This window comes from Oncorhynchus gorbuscha, linkage group LG12 (genome assembly GCF_021184085.1).
Source record: "Oncorhynchus gorbuscha isolate QuinsamMale2020 ecotype Even-year linkage group LG12, OgorEven_v1.0, whole genome shotgun sequence".
Lineage (NCBI taxonomy): Eukaryota > Metazoa > Chordata > Actinopteri > Salmoniformes > Salmonidae > Oncorhynchus > Oncorhynchus gorbuscha.
Genome location: NC_060184.1, coordinates 21,643,224 through 21,663,219, shown reverse-complemented (window position 1 = coordinate 21,663,219; position 19,996 = coordinate 21,643,224). Strand labels below are relative to the sequence as shown.

General features: G+C 41.1%; 1 protein-coding gene across 15 annotated transcripts in view; it reads left to right on the top strand.

The window, feature by feature from the left end:
• Positions 1-3,534: 3,534 nt before the first annotated feature.
• Positions 3,535-19,996, top strand: part of LOC123990700 (receptor-type tyrosine-protein phosphatase kappa-like) — a 171,056-nt gene continuing 154,594 nt past the window's right edge. For 3 of the 15 annotated variants that reach the window (XM_046291459.1, XM_046291458.1, XM_046291456.1), the window contains exons 1-2: positions 3,536-3,768; positions 6,034-6,057. In XM_046291459.1, coding sequence (XP_046147415.1) covers positions 3,696-3,768; positions 6,034-6,057 — 97 coding nt within the window. In that variant the 5' untranslated portion in view covers positions 3,536-3,695. Of the gene's footprint in view, positions 3,769-6,033; positions 6,058-19,996 lie in introns of all 15 variants that reach the window. The other 12 variants (XM_046291460.1, XM_046291463.1, XM_046291466.1 and 9 more) reach the window with 9 other exon arrangements.

The following is a 19,996-nucleotide window of genomic DNA, read 5'->3' as shown; positions in this document are numbered from 1 at the left end:
CAACCTAAGTGTATGTAAACTTCAGACTTCAACTGTAAGTGTAGACTTCCTTAACAATTCAACAGCAGAAACAACACCGTGTTGTTCAGATAAACATCTTGATCCTTTGACTAGTGTATGTTCATTGCCTCAAAACATGATCTTATGTTGCTGTGAAAACATATTATATATCTGTGACAATTTTTTTACATATTTGCATGACATATTGGTGCTTGGTAAAATGTCTCCAAACATGATACGGTACTGTAATGGATCGCGTCCTCCTCTTCTGAGGAGGAGTAGTGAGAAGGGTCGGAGGACCAATGCCCAGCATGGGAGGTTTCCATAATGTTTAATCAAAAAGAACACTGAAATACAAAACAATAAACGTGAATCAACGACACAAACAAAACAATCCCGTGTAGCACAAACACTGACACAGAAAATAAACACCCACAACTCAAAAGTGAAACCAGGCTACCTAAGTATGATTCTCAATCAGGGACAACAATTGACAGCTGCCTCTGATTGAGAACCATACCAGGCCGAACACAGAAATCCCAAATTATAGAAAAACGCACATAGACAACCCACCCAACTCACGCCCTGACCCTACTAAAACAAAGATATAATAACAGAACTAAGGTCAGAACGTGACAGGTACAGTACATGCTGTGTATGTTCTAGGGTAGATATATAACAGACACCTCATTTAACCTAATCATGGGGTGGCAGGTAGCCTAGTGGTTATAGCGTTGGACTAGTAACCGATAGGTTGCAAGATCGAAATCCCCGAGCTGACAAGGTAAAAAATGTGTCATTCTGCCCCCTGAACAAGGCAGTTAACCCACTGTTCCTAGACTGTCATTGAAAATAAGAATTTGTTCTCAACTGACTTGCCTAGTTAAATAAAGGTGAAATTTAAAATGGGTCACAATGCTTTCCCCTCTCATTGGATGTCTGAACACACCAGTCAGTCACTGTGATAGAACATGAACAGACTTGTTCAGCAAGTCTATGGGGAGTAATGAATCATCCCTATGCTGTTTACACGTATACACCTTTTAAGACATTTGTCATTTTTATGTACATGTTCATGCATTCGTTGTGAAGTGTGTGCCTGCATGCATACGCTAGCATGTCTGTGTGTGTGTGTGTGTGTGTGTGTGTGTGTGTGTGTGTGTGTGTGTGTGTGTGTGTGTGTGTGTGTGTGTGTGTGTGTGTGTGTGTGTGTGTGTGTGTGTGTGTGTGTGTGTGTGTGTGTGTGTGTGTGTGTGTGTGTGTGTGTGTGTGTGTGTGTGTGTGTGTGTGTGTGTGTGTGTGCTGTCTCAACCACTATGTCATCCTTAAAATGCAAATGCTTGGTCATCGTGCTTACCTGCCACTTAGTCATAAGGATTGGGTATGAAAGCATCAGAATGTAAACAAAAGCAATGTAAAAAGACAACAAACACTGATATGGAACAAGATTACTTCAGAGATGAAACAAACAACGACAAACGCCAAAAGGAAATGAATATGATTAAGATTGATGTTGAAAAAACGGTTGGCATTGACATGTCTTTTTCTTCATAAACACTGTTATTGCCGCATAAACACTGTTATTGCTGGGAGTATTTATGTTTCCCTGCCAGAGTCTTACAGTTGGACTGCTTTGGTGTGACTCTGGAGGCTCCGGTTTTTAATCAGTTCAGTCACATTATTGTTTATTATTTATTGTTATATAAAATGAATTTTACTTTACTCCAAATTATCATAAATACAATACAACAAATGTATACATTCAATTCATTGTCAACTCATTGATGATGTTCTGAAATGCCCTGTGGTATTTCAGGGGGAGAATTCTATGATACTGTATTGTGTTGTGTATAACACATTGTGACATTCTGAAGGGTGTGGTCTGGTGTGCTCATCCAGCCATGCATTCTTTACACATCATGCTTGAAAACAGTGGTTCACATAGCCATGAGCCTGCATCTCAGTCTGGGAAATAAAACAAGCCCATTGAAATGCACCATGTGATGTCAAACAAAGCAGTAACCATCCAAATCTCATGAATATCGTCACAGAAATAGAGTAGCCTGCCCATATTTGCTGTTCTTCAACTAGTCTTGAGGCTACCGTACAGCTGAACTACCTGTAAATACTCATTACTACCATCTTATTACTATTTCTTTCATGTCAATAAATTGATTGAAAAGTCAAACATTAGCCTGTGTTTGCTTGCTGAATTTTCTGAATTTTCCTAGTGAGGAAAATAGCCATTTTAATGAGCATGGCCTACCTACAGCCCTCTCGAACTCTACACTCTTTCTCTCAAAAGGGATGTTTGAAGAGTGGGTTTATGTTTCTTTCCCTTTCATTTAGTGAATCCCGAGGACTGACCGGCAACCTTGAGCACCGTTAACACATTCACTGTGTTGTCTACTTGGCTCTTTCTTTCTTTTCCCCATTCTCTCCATTTCAAACTTTGTCTAGATTCGTCAGTTCAAATAGTTTTCCTCTGTGTGTTTCGGAAAGAGCAAAGCAGGGTTATTTGGTAAGTGTTGCAAGGCAAGAGCAGAGCTGACTATGCTGTCCAAACATTTTTGACACCTGAGTTTGGCACCTTCCAAAGGCTCTTTGGCCCACCCACCCTTAGCAGGGAGATGCAGAAGCAGCCTTTGATCTCAGCTGTTTACATGGCAGCCAGGCCTGCTTCTCAAACCCTCACTGAATAGTCAGTGAGTCTCATTGGAGCAGAGCTGAACTGAGCATCAAGTATGGTAAGTCTGACAGACTCACAGACTCACTGTCCATGGTGTGTAATTATAAGCCCAGATCAAATACAATCAGGTTACATTTCCTCTCTCCTTACATCTCTCTATCATGTCATGATCAGACTGACTTGACACCCATGAAGGCATGAAGGCAGCAAATTGTCAGCAGTCATCCTCAAGTCTCCTCAAAGGGACCAATACATAGAGATAAGTACTTCCTATGAATTAATGGGAGAGTAAAGTCAATTGCTGCTGTTGCGATTGGTATGTTACTGTAATCAAGGAGTTCGAGGTTTGATATCTGCTTAATCTGCATATTTACAATTCAATTCAAGTCCCTATAGTGTCGACAGAGGGATTCTACTGAGTTATTACAAGTAAACTACCCATCCAGTAACAAAACAGCTCACCCTGCAACTTTAACGCCTCCCCTTTTCTTTTCACGAGACACATCTATGATTCCCCCCTCCAGTAAACAGGTGGAACATAGTGGAACTCGTGTACCACTCTCTGTGAATTATATAGTGGTGATAAGTGGCAATGTCCTTGTGGATGGGTCACAAAGAATATTCAGTTCTTACTGAATGCATTTCTTGGAGCTACTATTCCATAGACAACATACTCATTAAATTCAGGTTAATCAACAATTTAACGCAACAGAAATTCAACTGGACACACTTTATGTTCCGTTGGAGAGAAAAAGACGCATGCAACCTAAGCGGTTATAGCGCTTTGCCGACATTAGGGGGAGCCTGCAATCGATCTCAGAGCACCTAGTCTGAGCAGAGCGGATTGAATGGGGGACAATACTGACGTCATGGACTTTCTTTCCACTCACGGAGAAACAAAGTAGGCTGTCCGCGAGAGTGAAGCGGTGAGAATGGAGCGCTGGAATCCACAGGAATAATTCGCGTCTCGAACTGCTTTAAAACTTAAAAAACTCTGTAAACAAACATGGATACGTGTAGACTTGGCTTCATACTACTCTACTTTTCAATTCTAAGTGTTGGTGCTCAATTCACGGCAGGTAAGGATCTTTAAACCTTTCTGTGAAAAACTATAGACGCGGAGCAGAGGAAAGTTGGTGGTAATGTTTGAGTTGCAGTAATTTAAATCAAGGTGTGCGTTGTTACATTTTGTTGATCCGGAAAAAAAGTGATATGCAAAATATACCTTTGCAAATTATGTTAATCTTTCTGATATTGTTTCCCGTATCAATACTTCTAAATCGGGTCCGATTCCTGCCGTAGCTTTATTGCAGGGAGACTAATAGAGAGCAAATTTGCGTACAAAATATACGGTTACGTCCCAGAATGTTGACTGGTCCTTGAACGAAAGTATTTGAGTCCATCCTTTCGTGGTTGCATGCATCCGAATGTAGCATGTTTGAGAAGTTCTCGGATCCATGATTTCTGCTTGATCACAACATTGAATTGGTCTGTATGGACACTTCGATCATGTTACCTGAAATATGGCATGGTATGGTTGTACAGTAATGAGCAACAATAAAAACTGAGATGGAACCATACAATACAGAATTACAAACTTACTCTCGAGTTTACATTTCTTTTTGTATTCCTCGCAATGTTTTTCACCTTCAGTTACAACACTTTCATCTAAATTGACAAAACTGTTGTTCTTCAATAAGTTCTTCAAATAAACCACCAGTTTTAATGGTTAAACCACTAATTCAAACGACGTATTTCTTGTCGTCTAATGTATACGCTTACTACTAGACTATTTGGAATGGTCAAACATATTTATTTTTTCTCTTGTGTAAATGAAATCCGATACTGTTGACGTCTCCTCTCATACCCTGTCCCAGGGGCCTTGGAAAAACAGCAGGAGAGGGAGTCCTGTTGTCTATAAACATTTAAATTGCGAATTCCAACGAAACCTGTGAAATGCTATCTGTCATTTTAAATATATGTAAATTAAATTTTCTTGAAGTACCAATAATAGTTGATCACTCATTTGCATTGCAATCCGTCTCTTTTAATTTTGAAAGAATTAGCACGTTTTTGAAATAATCATTCCATGCAGTCTTTGAAAAATTGTATCATCACTGTATGTCTAATAAATGACTGTGTTCATGAAAATAACTAAAACATTTAAAAATGTATTTCCCTGAGCCTCCTTTTGCCATAAAAAAATGAAGCTCAGTCTGATCTTGTTGGCCTGTTATTACATATTTTTATTTATTTAATTACACAGCCCTGATTGGCAGATAGGATCATCTGGAGCCTACCCGCTTACACCTTCATAGTAGGAAGATACATATGCAAATAAAAGATGACTAGTCATGATTAACTAGAACTGATTGTGAGGTCATGATCTGGGCCAAAAACTCCATTCCACCTAAACAGGATGAAATTCCAGGATTTTTTCCCCAAACAGCTCTTACACAAAAATGGGGATTTTAATAATCATTTTCACAATTTCAGAGTGTTATTTTGACCTCATAGAGTGGAAGGGGCGGCAGGTAACCTAGTGGTTAGAGCATTGGGCAAGTAACCGAAAGGTTGCTGGATTGAATCCCCGAGCTGACAATGTAAAAATCTGTCGTTCACACCTGAACAATGCAGTTAACCCACTGTTCCCCGGTAGGCTGTCATTGTAAATGAGAATTTGTTCTTAACTGACTTGCCTAGTTAAATAAAAAAGTATCATAAAAGTTATGGTCCTTCTGTAGCTCAGTTGGTAGAGCATGGCGCTTGTAACGCCAGGGTAGTGGGTTCGATCCCTGGGACCACCCATACGTAGAATGTATGCACACATGACTGTAAGTCGCTTTGGATAAAAGCGTCTGCTAAATGGCATATATTATTATTATTATATTATTAAACTGTAAAATCTCATGCACTGCCCCTTTAAGAATCTGATTTGTTCAGATATTTATCCCATAATCATTAGCCACTGCCTCTATTCCACTTGTTATTGCTGATTAACAGAGGCCCTCCATAAGTCTTTCTCTACAAAGCGCATACACACATTCCTTACCTGCATCATCAGACTAATTCACCACGGAGTGGGGGGGGGGGTACAGCTGTTTTTATTCATCAGAAAATCTTAACCATGGATTAATACATTAGAGTAATCAACAACAAAAAAGGATGGCAAATTGCACATTTTGGAGATTGATTTGTAAATGATGTGATTATGCTGGCGTTATTAGGAAATGAGCTAGAAGATCATTTTACATTTCATGAACCAATGCTGCTCTGCGATGAAAAGACACAAATCGGTGTGCTAATCCACTTATATATTTTCTGTTGCTTCCATCTGGCCGCAGCGCAAATGGACAAACCGGTGAAGGGTGAGTTACTGAGCTGTGCTATCATTCGACAGGAGCCCCTGTCCTGATTCAATGTGACCTGATGACTCCTGGCTGTTGTACTATGCCACCTTGAATGCGCAATATGGTCTCTGTGCAGCTGTCTCACTGTAGCTCTGTTAATGGCCCTCTCTCCAGAAAAGGCTAGTTCTGCACTCACAAGATTTGGGACAATAAACCACTGCATGTAAGAGGTTAACTCGATTCTTTCTTGTAAAATAGACACTTTGCTTTGCTGACTACAGTTCACAGGAAGTTGGCCAAATAGCACACATTCATTTAGTTGTGATGTGTGTGTGTGTGCAATAACATGAAATAACTCCAGTTGTTACAGAGTCTTTTTAAATGATATTGATCTGCAGTTACCATTTAGTATTTGCTTTGTAATATCTCTGTGGTTGCCTAAGTGACAGAGTAGCAAACTAATTTATTTGCTCACCTATCAGAGAATCAGGTGTGAATGACTCTTGGGAGAGATGGCCATTAATCAAAAGGTAGACGCTGCAGGAGAGGAACAGCTGTTACTGGGTGAGATGTATTCAAAATGGACCCCTTATTAGAAGAACACTATTCAGGCTTTCATATGGTCAGTCAGTACTAGCAAGAACAAGCCTAACCTCAGTCTTATTGGTTGATCTGACAAACAATTAATTGTAATGCTTTTATTTCCAGTACCTTTGTCTTTGATCTTTGTGCACAGGAGAGTGAGTATTTTCATTTGCTCCAAGGCCTAATGGGGTATCCTTCACTACATCTCAGCTTCCAGTTTTTCAAGCACACAACTTTTCCCAAGAACATGTTTACTGCATGCTTTGTCCAGTGTTTCCATCTTGGTCTGGTTTAAAAAAGGCAACATGGTTTCATAAAACGACCATGCCCCCTCAGTAAAACATAGGTCATGGTAGACCATGCTCAAGTGAGTGAGGCAATACAGAGGAACATCTACCCCTTTCTGTTCAATAACAATAAGACTCCTCTACTGACGACTCAGAGTAGCACAAGGAGTCTTATATCTTAGTTTTATTAGACTACAGGTTAGGCGACAGTGAGAGAAGTTGCTTATCTTAGCACCTGCGAGAGAAATGTATGTATATTTTATGTGTAGCCTCAACAAAATCTATTTGCAGCATGCAGCCAGGTATTGTTCCCTTCATTTTCTGAAGCTTTAGATTATGCATGGTGAATCAATACCTGACAAAATGTGTCAAGTGATTTTGCAACGGTATGGATTTTAAATGTAGTTTTCCTCAAAATCAGCAGCCTCTGTATCATTTCTCTTATTTATTTATCTAGACTTGCACTTGTAAATGTTTTGTCAGCATGTTATCCATCTACCAGTTTTTCTTGGGATTACAAATTAATAAGCAAGTTTGTTCTTGTTTTAAACCCGACAGATGTGTTAAACACAGGCCTACCACCTTGAATAACGCATCCAATGACCCTTTTACCATACAGCATCAAATGTCTGTGGTTTTTCCAAGGCCCTGGGCTCTAAGTGTTAATTTGGCCCCAGGAGGTACCCACTCAGACCGATATATTCTGAACCGGACTAATAGGAGATTATCATTCCTGTTCAGGCTAGAGGTCGACCGATTAATCGGAATGGCCGATTAATTCGGGCGGCAGCGTAGCCTAGTGGTTAGAGCGTTGGACTAGTAACCGGAAGGTTGCGAGTTCAAACCCCCGAGCTGACAAGGTACAAATCTGTTGTTCTGCCCCTGAACAGGCAGTTAACCCACTGTTCCCAGGCTGTCATTGAAAATAAGAATGTGTTCTTAACTGACTTGCCTGGTTAAATAAAGGTTAAAAAAATAATAATAATAAATTAGGGCCGATTTCAAGTTTTCATAACAATCGGAAATCGGTGTTTTTGGACGCCAATTTGCCGATTTTAATTTGACACTTTATTTAAAAAAATTAAAAAACATTTTTTACACCTTTTATTTAACTAGGCAAGTCAGTTAAAAACACATTCTTATTTTCAATGACGGCTTAGGAACGGTGGGTTTTCACCTTGTCAGCTTGGGGGATCCAATCTTGCAACCTTACAGTTAATTAGTCCAACGCAATAACGACCTGCCTCTCTCTCGTTGCAATCCACAAGGAGACTGCCTGTTACGCAAATGCAGTAAGCCAAGGTAAGTTGCTAGCTAGCATTAAACTTATCTTATACAAATCAATCAATCATAATCACTAGTTAACTACGCATGGTTGATGATATTACTAGATATTATCTAGTGTGTCCTGCATTGCATATAGTCTGATTGAGCATACAAGTATCTAAGTATCTGACTGAGCGGTGGTAGGCAGAAGCAGGCGCTTAAACATTCATTCAAACAGCACTTTTGTGCGTTTTGCCAGCAGCTCTTCGTTGTGCGTCAAGCATTGCTCTGTTTGTGACTTCAAGCCTATCAACTCCCGAGATGAGGCTGGTGTAATCGAAGTGAAATAGCTAGTTAGCTCGCGCTAATAGCGTTTCCAACATCACTCGCTCTGAGCCTTGCAGTGGTTGTTTCCCTTGCTCTGCATGGGTAACGCTGCTTCGATGGTGGCTGTTGTCGTTGTGTTGCTGGTTCGAGCCCAGGGAGGAGCGAGGAGAGGGACGGAAGCTATACTGTTACACTGGCAATACTAAAGTGCCTATAAGAACATCCAATAGTCAAAGTTTAATGAAATACAATTGGTATAGAGGGAAATAGTCCTATAATTCCTATAATAACTACAACCTAAAACTTCTTATCTAATATTGAAGACTCTTGTTAAAAAGAACCACCAGCTTTCATATGTTCTCATGTTCTGAGCAAGGAATATAAACGTTAGCTTTCTTACATGACACATATTGCACTTTTACTTTCTTCTCCAACACTTTGTTTTTACATTATTTAAACCAAATTGAACATGTTTCATTATTTACTTTAGGCTAAATTGATTTTATTGATGTATTATATTAAGTTAAAATAAGTGTTCATTCTGTATTGTTGTAATTGTCATTACAAATATATATTTTTTTAAATCAGCCGAATAATCGGTATCGGCGTTGAAAAATCATAAGCGGTCGATCTCTAGTTCAGGCCCACTGCAACACGGGCTCTAGGCCCTTTGTAACACGCAAGACAAGAAAGGCCTTGTAGAGTTTCACTTGAAGCTCTGCATGGGAGCACAGTGATGGTGTGTGTCTGCTCTGAGCATGCATCATTCTCCTGTCTACTTGGTATTTGGGACATGGAGAGATGTTCTGCAATTGTTTGTGTTCCGGGCCCCGGTGAATGTCTCAGACCCCAGTTATCCCCAGTCTTTGTCATCACAGCATTTTGGAGATTAAATCCGTAATGGCATTTTTGGTGGTCTATTCTGATGCCTGCCCTTAAGCTTCTTTTGAAAGCTGACTGGACTTTTCCTAATAGGAGAGTGGGAGAGAAAAATAAACCTATGATAGATTACATTTTTGGTATTTTGGCTTTTTTTGTTCTGGTTGGAGTGTTTAAGGAGATCTAGTACTGCTACCGAGTCAATATGCAAGGGTACAAGGTGGTTGAGGTGATATGTACATGTAGGTAGGGGTAAAATGTATTAGGCATTCAGGATTGATAATAATTAGAGTAGCAGCAGCATATGTGAAAGTGTGTGTGTGTGTGGCATCAATGTGTGTGTGAGCGAATGTAGTCTGTGTGTGTTGGAGTATGTGTGAGTGTGTGTGGGAAGATTTCAGTGAGTGTGTATAGAGCCGGTGCAAATAAAAAGGGGGTCAATGCAAGTAGTCAGGGTTGCCATTTGATTAACTGTTCAGCATTATTGGGGTTAGAAGCTGTTCAGGAGCCTTTTGGACCCAGACTTGGCGCTCCGGTACTGCTTGCCTTGCAGTAGCAGAGAGAACAGTCTATGACTTGGGTGGCTGGTGTCTTTGACAATTGTTAGGGCATTCCTCTGACACCGTCTGGTAAATAGGTTATTTAAAATATTCTTATAAGGGAGCCAAAATCTACAACGTCCACTTTACTTTTAGTGAGACTAGGCAACAAAGATGGTACTCCAAATATGGCTATTAGAGGACAAGGCTGCAGGTCAATGTCTAGAATTTTAGAGAAAGTATTAAAAATAGGATGACAAATACTCAGTCAGCTTAGAACACACATAAAATATATGAGTGTGGTCTGCCGGAGTGAATGAACATCTATCACATGTCATTCGTGTTTGGGAGGCATTTAGTCCGTTTTTCTTTGGTGTGAATTTGATTTTCTGGATTTTTGTTTTAGATTCCGTCTATCATAGTTGAAGTGTACATATGATAAAAATTACAGACTTCAACATGTTTTGTAAGTAGGAAAACCTGCAAAATCGGCAGTTTATCAAATACATGTTCTCCCCACTGTATATATACACTGCTCAAATAAATAAAGGGAACACTAAAATAACACATCCTAGATCTGAATGAATGAAATATTCTTATTAAATACTTTTTTCTTTACATAGTTGAATGTGCTGACAACAAAATCACACAAATTATCAATGGAAATCAAATTTATCAACCCAAGGAGGTCTGGATTTGGAGTCACACACAAAATTTAAGTGGAAAACCACACTACAGGCTGATCCAACTTTGATGTAATGTCCTTAAAACAAGTAAAAAAGGCACAGTAGTGTGTGATGCCTCCATGTTCCTGTATGACCTTCCTACAACGCCTGGGCATGCTCCTGATGAGGTGGCGGATGGTCTCCTGAGGGATCTCCTCCCAAAACTGGACTAAAGCATCTGCCAACTCCTGGACAATCTGTGGTGCAACGTGACGTTGGTGGATGGAGCAAGACATGATGTCCCAGATGTGCTCAATTGGATTCAGGTCTGGGGAACGGGTGGGCCAGTCCATAGCATCAATGTCTTCCTCTTGCAGGAACTGCTGACACACTCCAGCCACATGAGGTCTAGCATTGTCTTGCATTAGGAGGAACCCAGGGCCAAACGCACCAGCATATGGTCTCACAAGGGGTCTGAGGTTCTCATCTCGGTACCTAATGGCAGTTAGGCTACCTCTGGCGAGCACATGGAGGGCTGTGAGGCCCCCCAAAGAAATGCCACCCCACCCCACACCATGACTGACCCACCGCCAAACCGGTCATGCTGGAAGATGTTGCAGGCAGCAGAACGTTCTCCACGGCGTCTCCAGACTCTGTCCCGTCTGTCACATGTGCTCAGTGTGAACCTGCTTTCATCTGTAAAGAGCACAGGGTGCCAGTGGCTAATTTGCCAATCTTGGTGTTCTCTGGCAAATGCCAAACGTCCTGCAAGGTGTTGCGCTGTAAGCACAACCCCCACCTGTGGACGTCGGGCCCTCATACCACCCTCATGGAGTTTGGAGTTTCTGACCGTTTGAGCAGACACATGCACATTTGTGGCCTACTGGAGGTCATTTTGCAGGGCTTTGGCAGTGCTCCTCCTGCTCCTCCTTGCACAAAGGCGGAGGTAGCGGTCCTGCTGCTGGTTTGTTGCCCTTCTGCGGTCTCCTGGTGTACTGGCCTGTCTCCTGGTAGCGCCTCCATGCTCTGGACACTACGCTGACAGACACAGCAAACCTTCTTGCCACAGCTCGCATTGATGTTCCATCCTGGATGAGCTGCACTACCTGAGCCACTTGTGTGGTTTGTGGACTCCGTCTCATGCTACCACTAGAGTGAAAGCATCGCCAGCATTCAAAAGTGACCAAAACATCAGCCAGGAAGCTTAGGAACTGAGAAGTGGTCTGTGGTCACCACCTGCAGAACCACTCATTTATTGGGGGTGTCTTGCTAAATGCCTATAATTTCCACCTGTTGTCTATTCCATTTGCACAACAGCATGTGACATTTATTGTCAATCAGTGTTGCTTCCTAAGTGGACAGTTTGATTTCACAGAAGTGCGATTGACTTGGAGTTACATTGTGTTGTTTAAATGTTCCCTTAATTTTTTTGAGCATATATATGCCCATCGTCTAAATTGTGGCATTTAGTGGGGCGAACAACAAAATGCTTTGCAGTTGACTAGTTAATTCAAATGCTTATAACTAAAGTGTATGAGACTATTTTTGGCAGTGTGGAAAAGAAGGTCCAATAATTGACTCTGATCAGATTACTTTATAGTCATTTGGAGATATTGAATTACTGAATATGACCTACATACAAGCTCAGTACCTCAGATTGCAAATGCTCATTCCTATTGAATGCCATGCCGTCTGCTCCTTGTGAATGACTTTTCTTTCTGTAGACATGTCTGTAGTTAATGGTTGAGTGTGTGTAGTCGACATGCTGCTACAGCATGGAGCGGCTGTGTGTGTGATTGACACACAGTGATCTACCCCACCACCACTTCCGTCCTCCTATCTGTCTCTCAGGTGGAGTCAAATTTCCATAAATCAATCAATCAGCAGTCTGAATATCATCTTCCTTTAACTGCTCTATACCTGGGTCTGAAACCCCCTGAGGAATGAAGTCTCAACATCATATTAGAGTGGAATTCTCCCACAGCCAAAGCAGCTCAGGGCTGAAAACCGATAACGAAAGAAGACTGTTGCCTTTTCTGTCTGAGAGGCATTATGTTTACCCCTCAGCACATGTCTGTCTGGCACTATACTTGTCTGGATTGTTTTACAAAGGTAAAGTTAACAGTACAAACCAATTGTAATTTAGGTAATGTATTATGTAGCATTTGATGTTTGACAGTTTTCATCTTTACTTCCTCAATGTATCATTATTTCCAAGAAAATAAATGGCATTGTTAATATACTTAATATGTTTACTGTTATTTGTAAAACCAGACAACAAAGCTTTAAGATACACATGATCCTCATGATCACTTTTGTTGTGTTATTTGTTGAATTTAAAAGGGAGGCTTTTCAGGAAAGAGGATTTGGTTTTTAAGGTAGCGCAAATTCATGTTAATGATATAGATTTGAATCATAACCCCTGTGGCCCCTCCCACCTCCCCCAGTCTTTTTAATGCGTTGATGTTAAGCAGACCCCCCCCCCCCCCCCACCCAGGACACCCCCAGCACTTTCCTTACCCACACACGTACTTATGGAGCATTGCCTAGATTACCCCGCTCACCCACTCATAGCTGTATACAGAAAGTCATTTTTTTAATGTACTTTTTCAAGTTTTGCCTCAAGGCAAATGTTATGATAGGTCTTGGTAAATGATGTGCACAGTTAGTCAGAAGCAGTAAACTGGACAGGGAAGAATGTGCTCTTGATGTAGAATAAGTTAAGATAGGCTGCCTTTGTATGTCTTGGTGAGTTATGTCCAGAAGAGATATGCTTACTGTATGAATAACAGAGCCCATGGGATGTTTGTGTCCTAGGCCTCAGTTTATTTTCCCCCCTCTTGTGTGGTATATATGATGACGTTCGAGAGAAGTAGTGCCCCCAAACTTCTCTCCATGCAACTCCTAAAAGGCCCCCAACTGATTCCAGTATTTGTGTTCCCAAGGTCCACTCAGGACTCCCCCCCCCCCACATGTGGTTTAGGTTAACCAGCTCTGTGGGTTTGAACTGAAATTAACAGGGTCATTTGGGTAAAGCCAGCCATTTTGAAGGACGGAACACTGTATATTTCTGGGATAGACTAACCTTTATTCTGGAGATATGACAACTTGATTGTAGATACACAAAGGGTGGGAAATAGTGGTTCCTAGCCCATACATGTACATTCTCCTCATCTGACATAACATGGGGCTGAATTTGAAGCTGTCAGACGCAGCTTGGCTTAAAGCCTCATTAGTATTCTGAATGGAGGTGCGGGTGCTGGAAGTTCATCCCTTGTTTGTCAGTGACATCATTTATATCCAGCTGAGAACTTTGAAAGGGTCAAGGTAACCCAGCAGGTTAACATTATCTCATGGCAGTCCATCTCTAATGGAGAAATGTGAACATCTACAGCAGCCTAGAGATGAGGGTTAAATAGCTGTGATTCTGCTGCTTGGGAGAAGACCAATCGGATTACCCAATCAGAATTATGTCGCTTGGAAAACAATGGCTTTGCCACGCTTAATGCAATGTTTCAAAGGTAGCTCAAACTGTGTTCGTTGATGATGATGGAATAAAAAATGATTATTTTCACAGCTCTATTTGAAATATAATCCTGAAAGCAGTGTAATTTTTTTCTAGCTCTGTTTGTATGTTAATTCCTGAAAGCCTTTTCCAATGGGGTGTTTCTTCTCCATGGATAACATTGGACTGTTGTTTCTCCTACCCCTCCTAAAGGCTGAAAACAGGCAACAGGGGAGCTGAGAAGCAGAGAAGGGAATATTTCATGTATATTGTTTCAATCCAGCATACCTCTTTGTGGATTGCCAATCCAGCATACCTCTTTGTGGATTGCCAATTCAGCAATCTTTTTGACCTTGCTCCTTTGTTCTGTGTGTGGAAATAGGAACATTTTTATTTCAAGGCATTCCAAGTCATCTTTTAAAAAACAACACCGTTTTTAGGTATTTCTCAGAGGCTGTCTTTATCCTTGTTTTTGTCTGTGAGAGTTTGACTTCTCTGTCAGGGTCTTTTGTTAAGAGGTTAAAACAATTGTGCAGAAAAAAATCTGAGGTAGAGAAATGGAAAGCATCAAACTGTTTTAAGAAGGTGATAAATTAGAGCAAAGTTCAGAGAAGTAATACTTCAGGGTCCTGGCATTTCTGTGCCTGGGCCTCCACTCTCCATTAACATTGGCCCACATTTAACCTCGGAGTGTCATTAGGAAAATCACTCACCATTCACTGACTTGCCCTCCTCAGAGTACTTTTACACTCGATTAATCAGGAAATTGGCCTCTTCCTTTTCTCATTCTCTGTCTGGGCAACGTCAAGCTTGAAGGTAAGGTTTGTTGCTCAAACTATTGTTTGCGCCAGTTTGAGTTGTGTCAAGCACATAAAACAAATGCCAAGAAAAGTCCAAAGTGAGCCAATGCTTTTCTAACGTCATTGCTGGTTCAAAATGTTTACTTGTCACGGAGCTTAAAACTGAAAACCACTAATGCTTGACATACAGTGCATTCTGAAAGTATTTCGACCCCTTGACTTTTTCCAGATGTTATGTTACAGCCTTATTCTTAAATAGATTAAATACATTTTCTTTCTCATCAATATGCACACAAAACCACATAATGACAAAGTAAAAAATTATTTTATGAAATTTTTGCAAATTTCTAAAAAAAATACTGAAATGTCACATTTACATAAATATTCAAACCCTTTACTCAGTACTTTTGCTGAAGCATCTCAACAGCGATTACAGCCTTGAGTCTTCTTCGAACTTGAGCTCAGGTGCATCCTGTTTCCATTGATCATCCTTGAGATGTTTCTACACCTTGATTGGAGTCCACCTGTGGTAAATTCAATTTATTGGAGATGATTTAGAAAGGCACAAACCTGTTGATATATAAGGTCCCACTGTTGACAGTGCATGTCAGAGCAAAAACCAGCCCATGAGGTCGAAGGAATTGTCCTAGAGCTCCGAGACAGGATTGTGTCATGGCACAGTTCCTGGGAAGGGTACCATAACATTTCTGAAGCATTGAAGTTCCCCAAGAACACAGTGGCCTCAATCATTCTTAAATGGAAGAAGTTTGGAACCACCAAGACTCGTCCTAGAGTTGGCCGTGTGGCCAAACTAAGGAATCGGGGGAGAAGGGCCTTGGTCAGGGAGGTGACCAAGAACCCGATGGTCACTGATAGAGCTCCAGAGTTCCTCTCTGGAGATAGGAGAACCTTCCAAATCAAATGTATTTATAAAGCCCTTCGTACATCAGCTGATATCTCAAAGTGCTGTCCATAAACACAGCCTAAAACACCAAACAGCAAGCAATGCAGGTGTAGAAGCACAGTGGCTAGGAAAAACTCCCTAGAAAGGCCAAAACCTAGGAAGAAACCAAGAGAGGAACCAGGCTATGAGGGGTGGCCAGTCCTCTTCTGGCTGTGCCGGGTGGAGATTATAACAGAACATGGCCAAGATGTTCAAATGTTCATAAATGACCAGCATGGTCAAATAATAATAATCACAGTAGTTTTCAAGGGTGCAGCAAGTCAGCACCTCAGGAGTAAATGTCAGTTGGCTATTCATAGCCGATCATTAAGAGTATCTCTACCGCTGCTGCTGTCTCTAGAGAGTTGAAAACAGCAAGTCTGGGACAGGTAGCACGTCCGGTGAACAGGTCAGGATTCCGTAGCCGCAGGCAGAACAGTTGAAACTGGAGCAGCAGCACGGCCAGGTGGACTGGGGACAGCAAGGAGTCATCATGCCAGATAGTCCTGAGGCATGGTCCTAGGGCTCAGGTCCTCAGAGAGAAAGAGAAAATTAAGTGCAACACTTCCTAAAGGACAACCATCTCTGCAGCACTCCACTAATCAGGCCTTTATGGTAGAATGGCCAGACGAAGCCACTCCTCAGTAAAAGGCACAGGACAGCCCGCTTTGAGTTTTCCAAAAGGCACCTAAAGGACTCTCAGACCATGAGAAACAAGATTCTCTGGTTTGATGAAACCAGATTTAACTCCTTGGCCTGAAGGCCAAGTGTCATGTCTGGAGGAAACGTGGCACCATCCCTACAGTGAAGCATCATTGCTGAAAACCTGCTCTAGAGCGCTCAGGACCTCAGACTGGAGCGAAGGTTCACCTTCCAACAGGACAACGACCCTAAGCACATAGCCAAGACAGCGCAGGACCGTCTCCAGGATAAGTTTCTGAATGTCCTTGAGTGGCCCAGCCAGAACCCGATCGAACATCGGTGGAGAGACCTGAAAAGAGCTGTGCAGCGACACTCCCCATCCAACCTGACAAAGCTTGAAAGGATCTGCAGAGAAGAATGGCTGAAACTCCCCAAATACAGGTGTGCCAAGCTTGTAGTATCATACCCAAGACGATTTGAGGCTGTAATCGCTGACAAAGCTGCATCAACAAAGTACTGATTAAAGGGTTATTTACTTATGTAAATATGCTATTTCAGTTTTTTTTCTAAAAACCTGTTTTTGCTTTGTCATTTTTACTTTGTCATGGGGTATTGTTTGTACATTGAGGGGAAAAAACACAATTTAATAAATTTTAGAATAAGGATGTAATGTAACAAATTGTGGAAAAAGTCAAGGGGTCTGAATGGACTCCATGTAAGTGGATGCGGCGGAGGACTTTGGTGACAGATTAAACTCTTTCTCAGATCCTTTGCAAGTAGCTTGGTTTTGGATGCCACCTGAACCTGCCAGTGCTGTGATCGTATTGGGTCTTTGATGTGAGCACATGGTTTAGTCAGTCTCTCCTCTCATCAGAAACAGGACATGGTTCAGGATACAAGATCACAGTTGTCCTCTCAGTGAAGTAGATTAGCAGAAGTGTTGGGGAATTATGATGAATCGAACATAAATGAGGATCTTTACTCTGTAATCAGTTCCTCAATCCATCTTTGTCAAGACTTGGGAGTGATTTCAATGTTTTCTCTCCAATTGCTTTTTCATGCTAAAAAAACACTGTTTCCCTGTATGAACACATCATGGCAAGTTACTTTTAGGGGGAGGGTGGTTTAAAACCCATTCCCTATCCATGCAGCTTATCAGGTCTTCCCAAAGTGTCCGAGTGCCTTCTTGGCTCTTGTCCACTTCTGTATGTTGTGGGCCAGAGTCACTCTGTGTCAATCGAAGGCGCACAGAACCAAGAACACTAATCTCTCCTTTGATAAGAGAGGGGTTTGAGGGGAGGACTCTGTTGAACACTAAAATACTTTGCACCATAGACTTGACATGGAAAATGACATTTTGTAGATTTGTGTGTAGAATTTTACATACTTCAGCTTTTTGTTCATCCTTATCAATACAAGTATTCCTATGATTTGTCCTTAGCAACTCGTTCACCCAGAGCCTGTTGTTATGTGTGGGGGGTTTTAATCACACAAAGGAAACACTTTCATTAATAAGACCCCCATTCATTTACCCATGCGCATGTCATAGTAGGCTTTTTTTGAGTAGTTTGTGCCATGTTGTTTACAGTGATGCGTCTTGGCAGGTATTTAATTGTAAGACTGTGGACTCCCAGGCCTGACAGGCTGTCTTAATGAGGAGGCTGTCTGAACTGTGGGGATGATACGGGGTGACAGAGTCTTCCAGCGTGGAACCAGGTTGCATGCAGGGAAGTTGGAGGTCTGTTCTCGCAGCCCCTGTGTATGTGATCCTTCATATCCCCCGTCAGAAACTCTGTCAATGGCGGTTAGCCCAGATCTCTTGATTGATTTCCCCCTTTTCTCCTGCTTGATGTATCACCAAATTGTTTTAACTAGTGTGATGGAAAAGGCCTTTCTATCACCTTCCTGTAGGCGGAGGAAGTGATAAACCGAGATGGCTAAAACCTGACTTCCTCTCACATATTTCCAGGTCTCTATTAATATTTGATTGCCACCTCAGCTGCAATGTGTAATTACAAATATCTTTGTATTGTGACATTTGACCCCCAGGTAGTTCATATTTTTTTTACTGGGCATACACTGCGGCACACCGTTTGCTCAAGGAAATTGTGTTAGTGATTGCCAACACAGAGCCAGAGGCAAATTCCAGGGAGTGCGGATGCCAGTTATGCTATCAAATGGCGATTTTTAACACAACATATATTTTCGCTCAAGTGGTTCAACTATTATAGACGGTGAAATGTCACTGTGGAAAAGTACATTATTTGAAGCACATGGAAATATCTCAAAATAATGTCTTCCTTTACTTTGGTTTGGCCATTGTCAAAGTGTTACCTTTACAAAAACATTAAATTATATATGCTATCCAATTATATTTGTATTCAAACATAGAATGTGTTAATATTTAGCTCTGATTCATGAACCCTCATAGTGTCTGCAAAAAAACTGTCAGTCAAAGCTTCTGGTAATAGATACAAACGTATTTTATGAATAATTTGTTCTTTATCCATAAACTATGCTCTATATACATATATGATCTATGCATCTCTCTATAAGGATCCTATAATTGACCTTTTTAAAATGTATTCTATATGTAATTCTATGACTGAGGCCAATGATCACTGTGGCTCTGTGTGTATGCAGGCAGCGATGGTAGTATACACAAGACACCCTTGTGTAAATCCCCCCAGCCAGCCTAGTGTGGCCCTGAATTTAAAGGCTAATCTAATAGACAGTGATGACTCTGTGTAAGTGGAGGGTCTGCTAGTGTTTCTGCCTCTGCTGCTTACTCACATATTTTGACAATTCGAAGCCCACAATGAATGTTAATTACCCTTAGTTTAACCTCTAACCTCCTGAAACGTCCACAGATTCTACAAAATGCCACATCTTACTTTGTGGAAAACGTCCGGTTGAATTGCTCTGTGGCTGAAGAGTGTTTTTGGAGATGTAGATTTTATTTAAATTAACTGTCCAGTGTTTCCAGATTTCCATGAAATATGACCTATAATTAATTACAGTATAAATTAAGTTTTCCTTACAAAAAATGTAATTAAGTATGGTAAAAATGTGCTTTTTCTGTGTTGGAATGGTGACGTGGTACCCCAACAACAGAATGGTGTGGGCATATACCCCCCCCCGTCAATTTATACTTTGGTCACATACGAACATAGGATGAGTCAACAACATTATTTGGGTATGAGTTAACAGAATGTTGGAAAAAAAATACAGTGCCTTGCGAAAGTATTCGGCCCCCTTGAACTTTGCGACCTTTTGCCACATTTCAGGCTTCAAACATAAAGATATAAAACTGTATTTTTTTGGTGAAGAATCAACAACAAGTTGGACACAATCATGAAGTGGAACGACATTTATTGGATATGTCAAACTTTTTTAACAATTCAAAAACTGAAGAATTGGGCGTGCACAATTATTCAGCCCCCTTAAGTTAATACTTTGTAGCGCCACCTTTTGCTGCGATTACAGCTGTAAGTCGCTTGGGGTATGTCTCTATTAGTT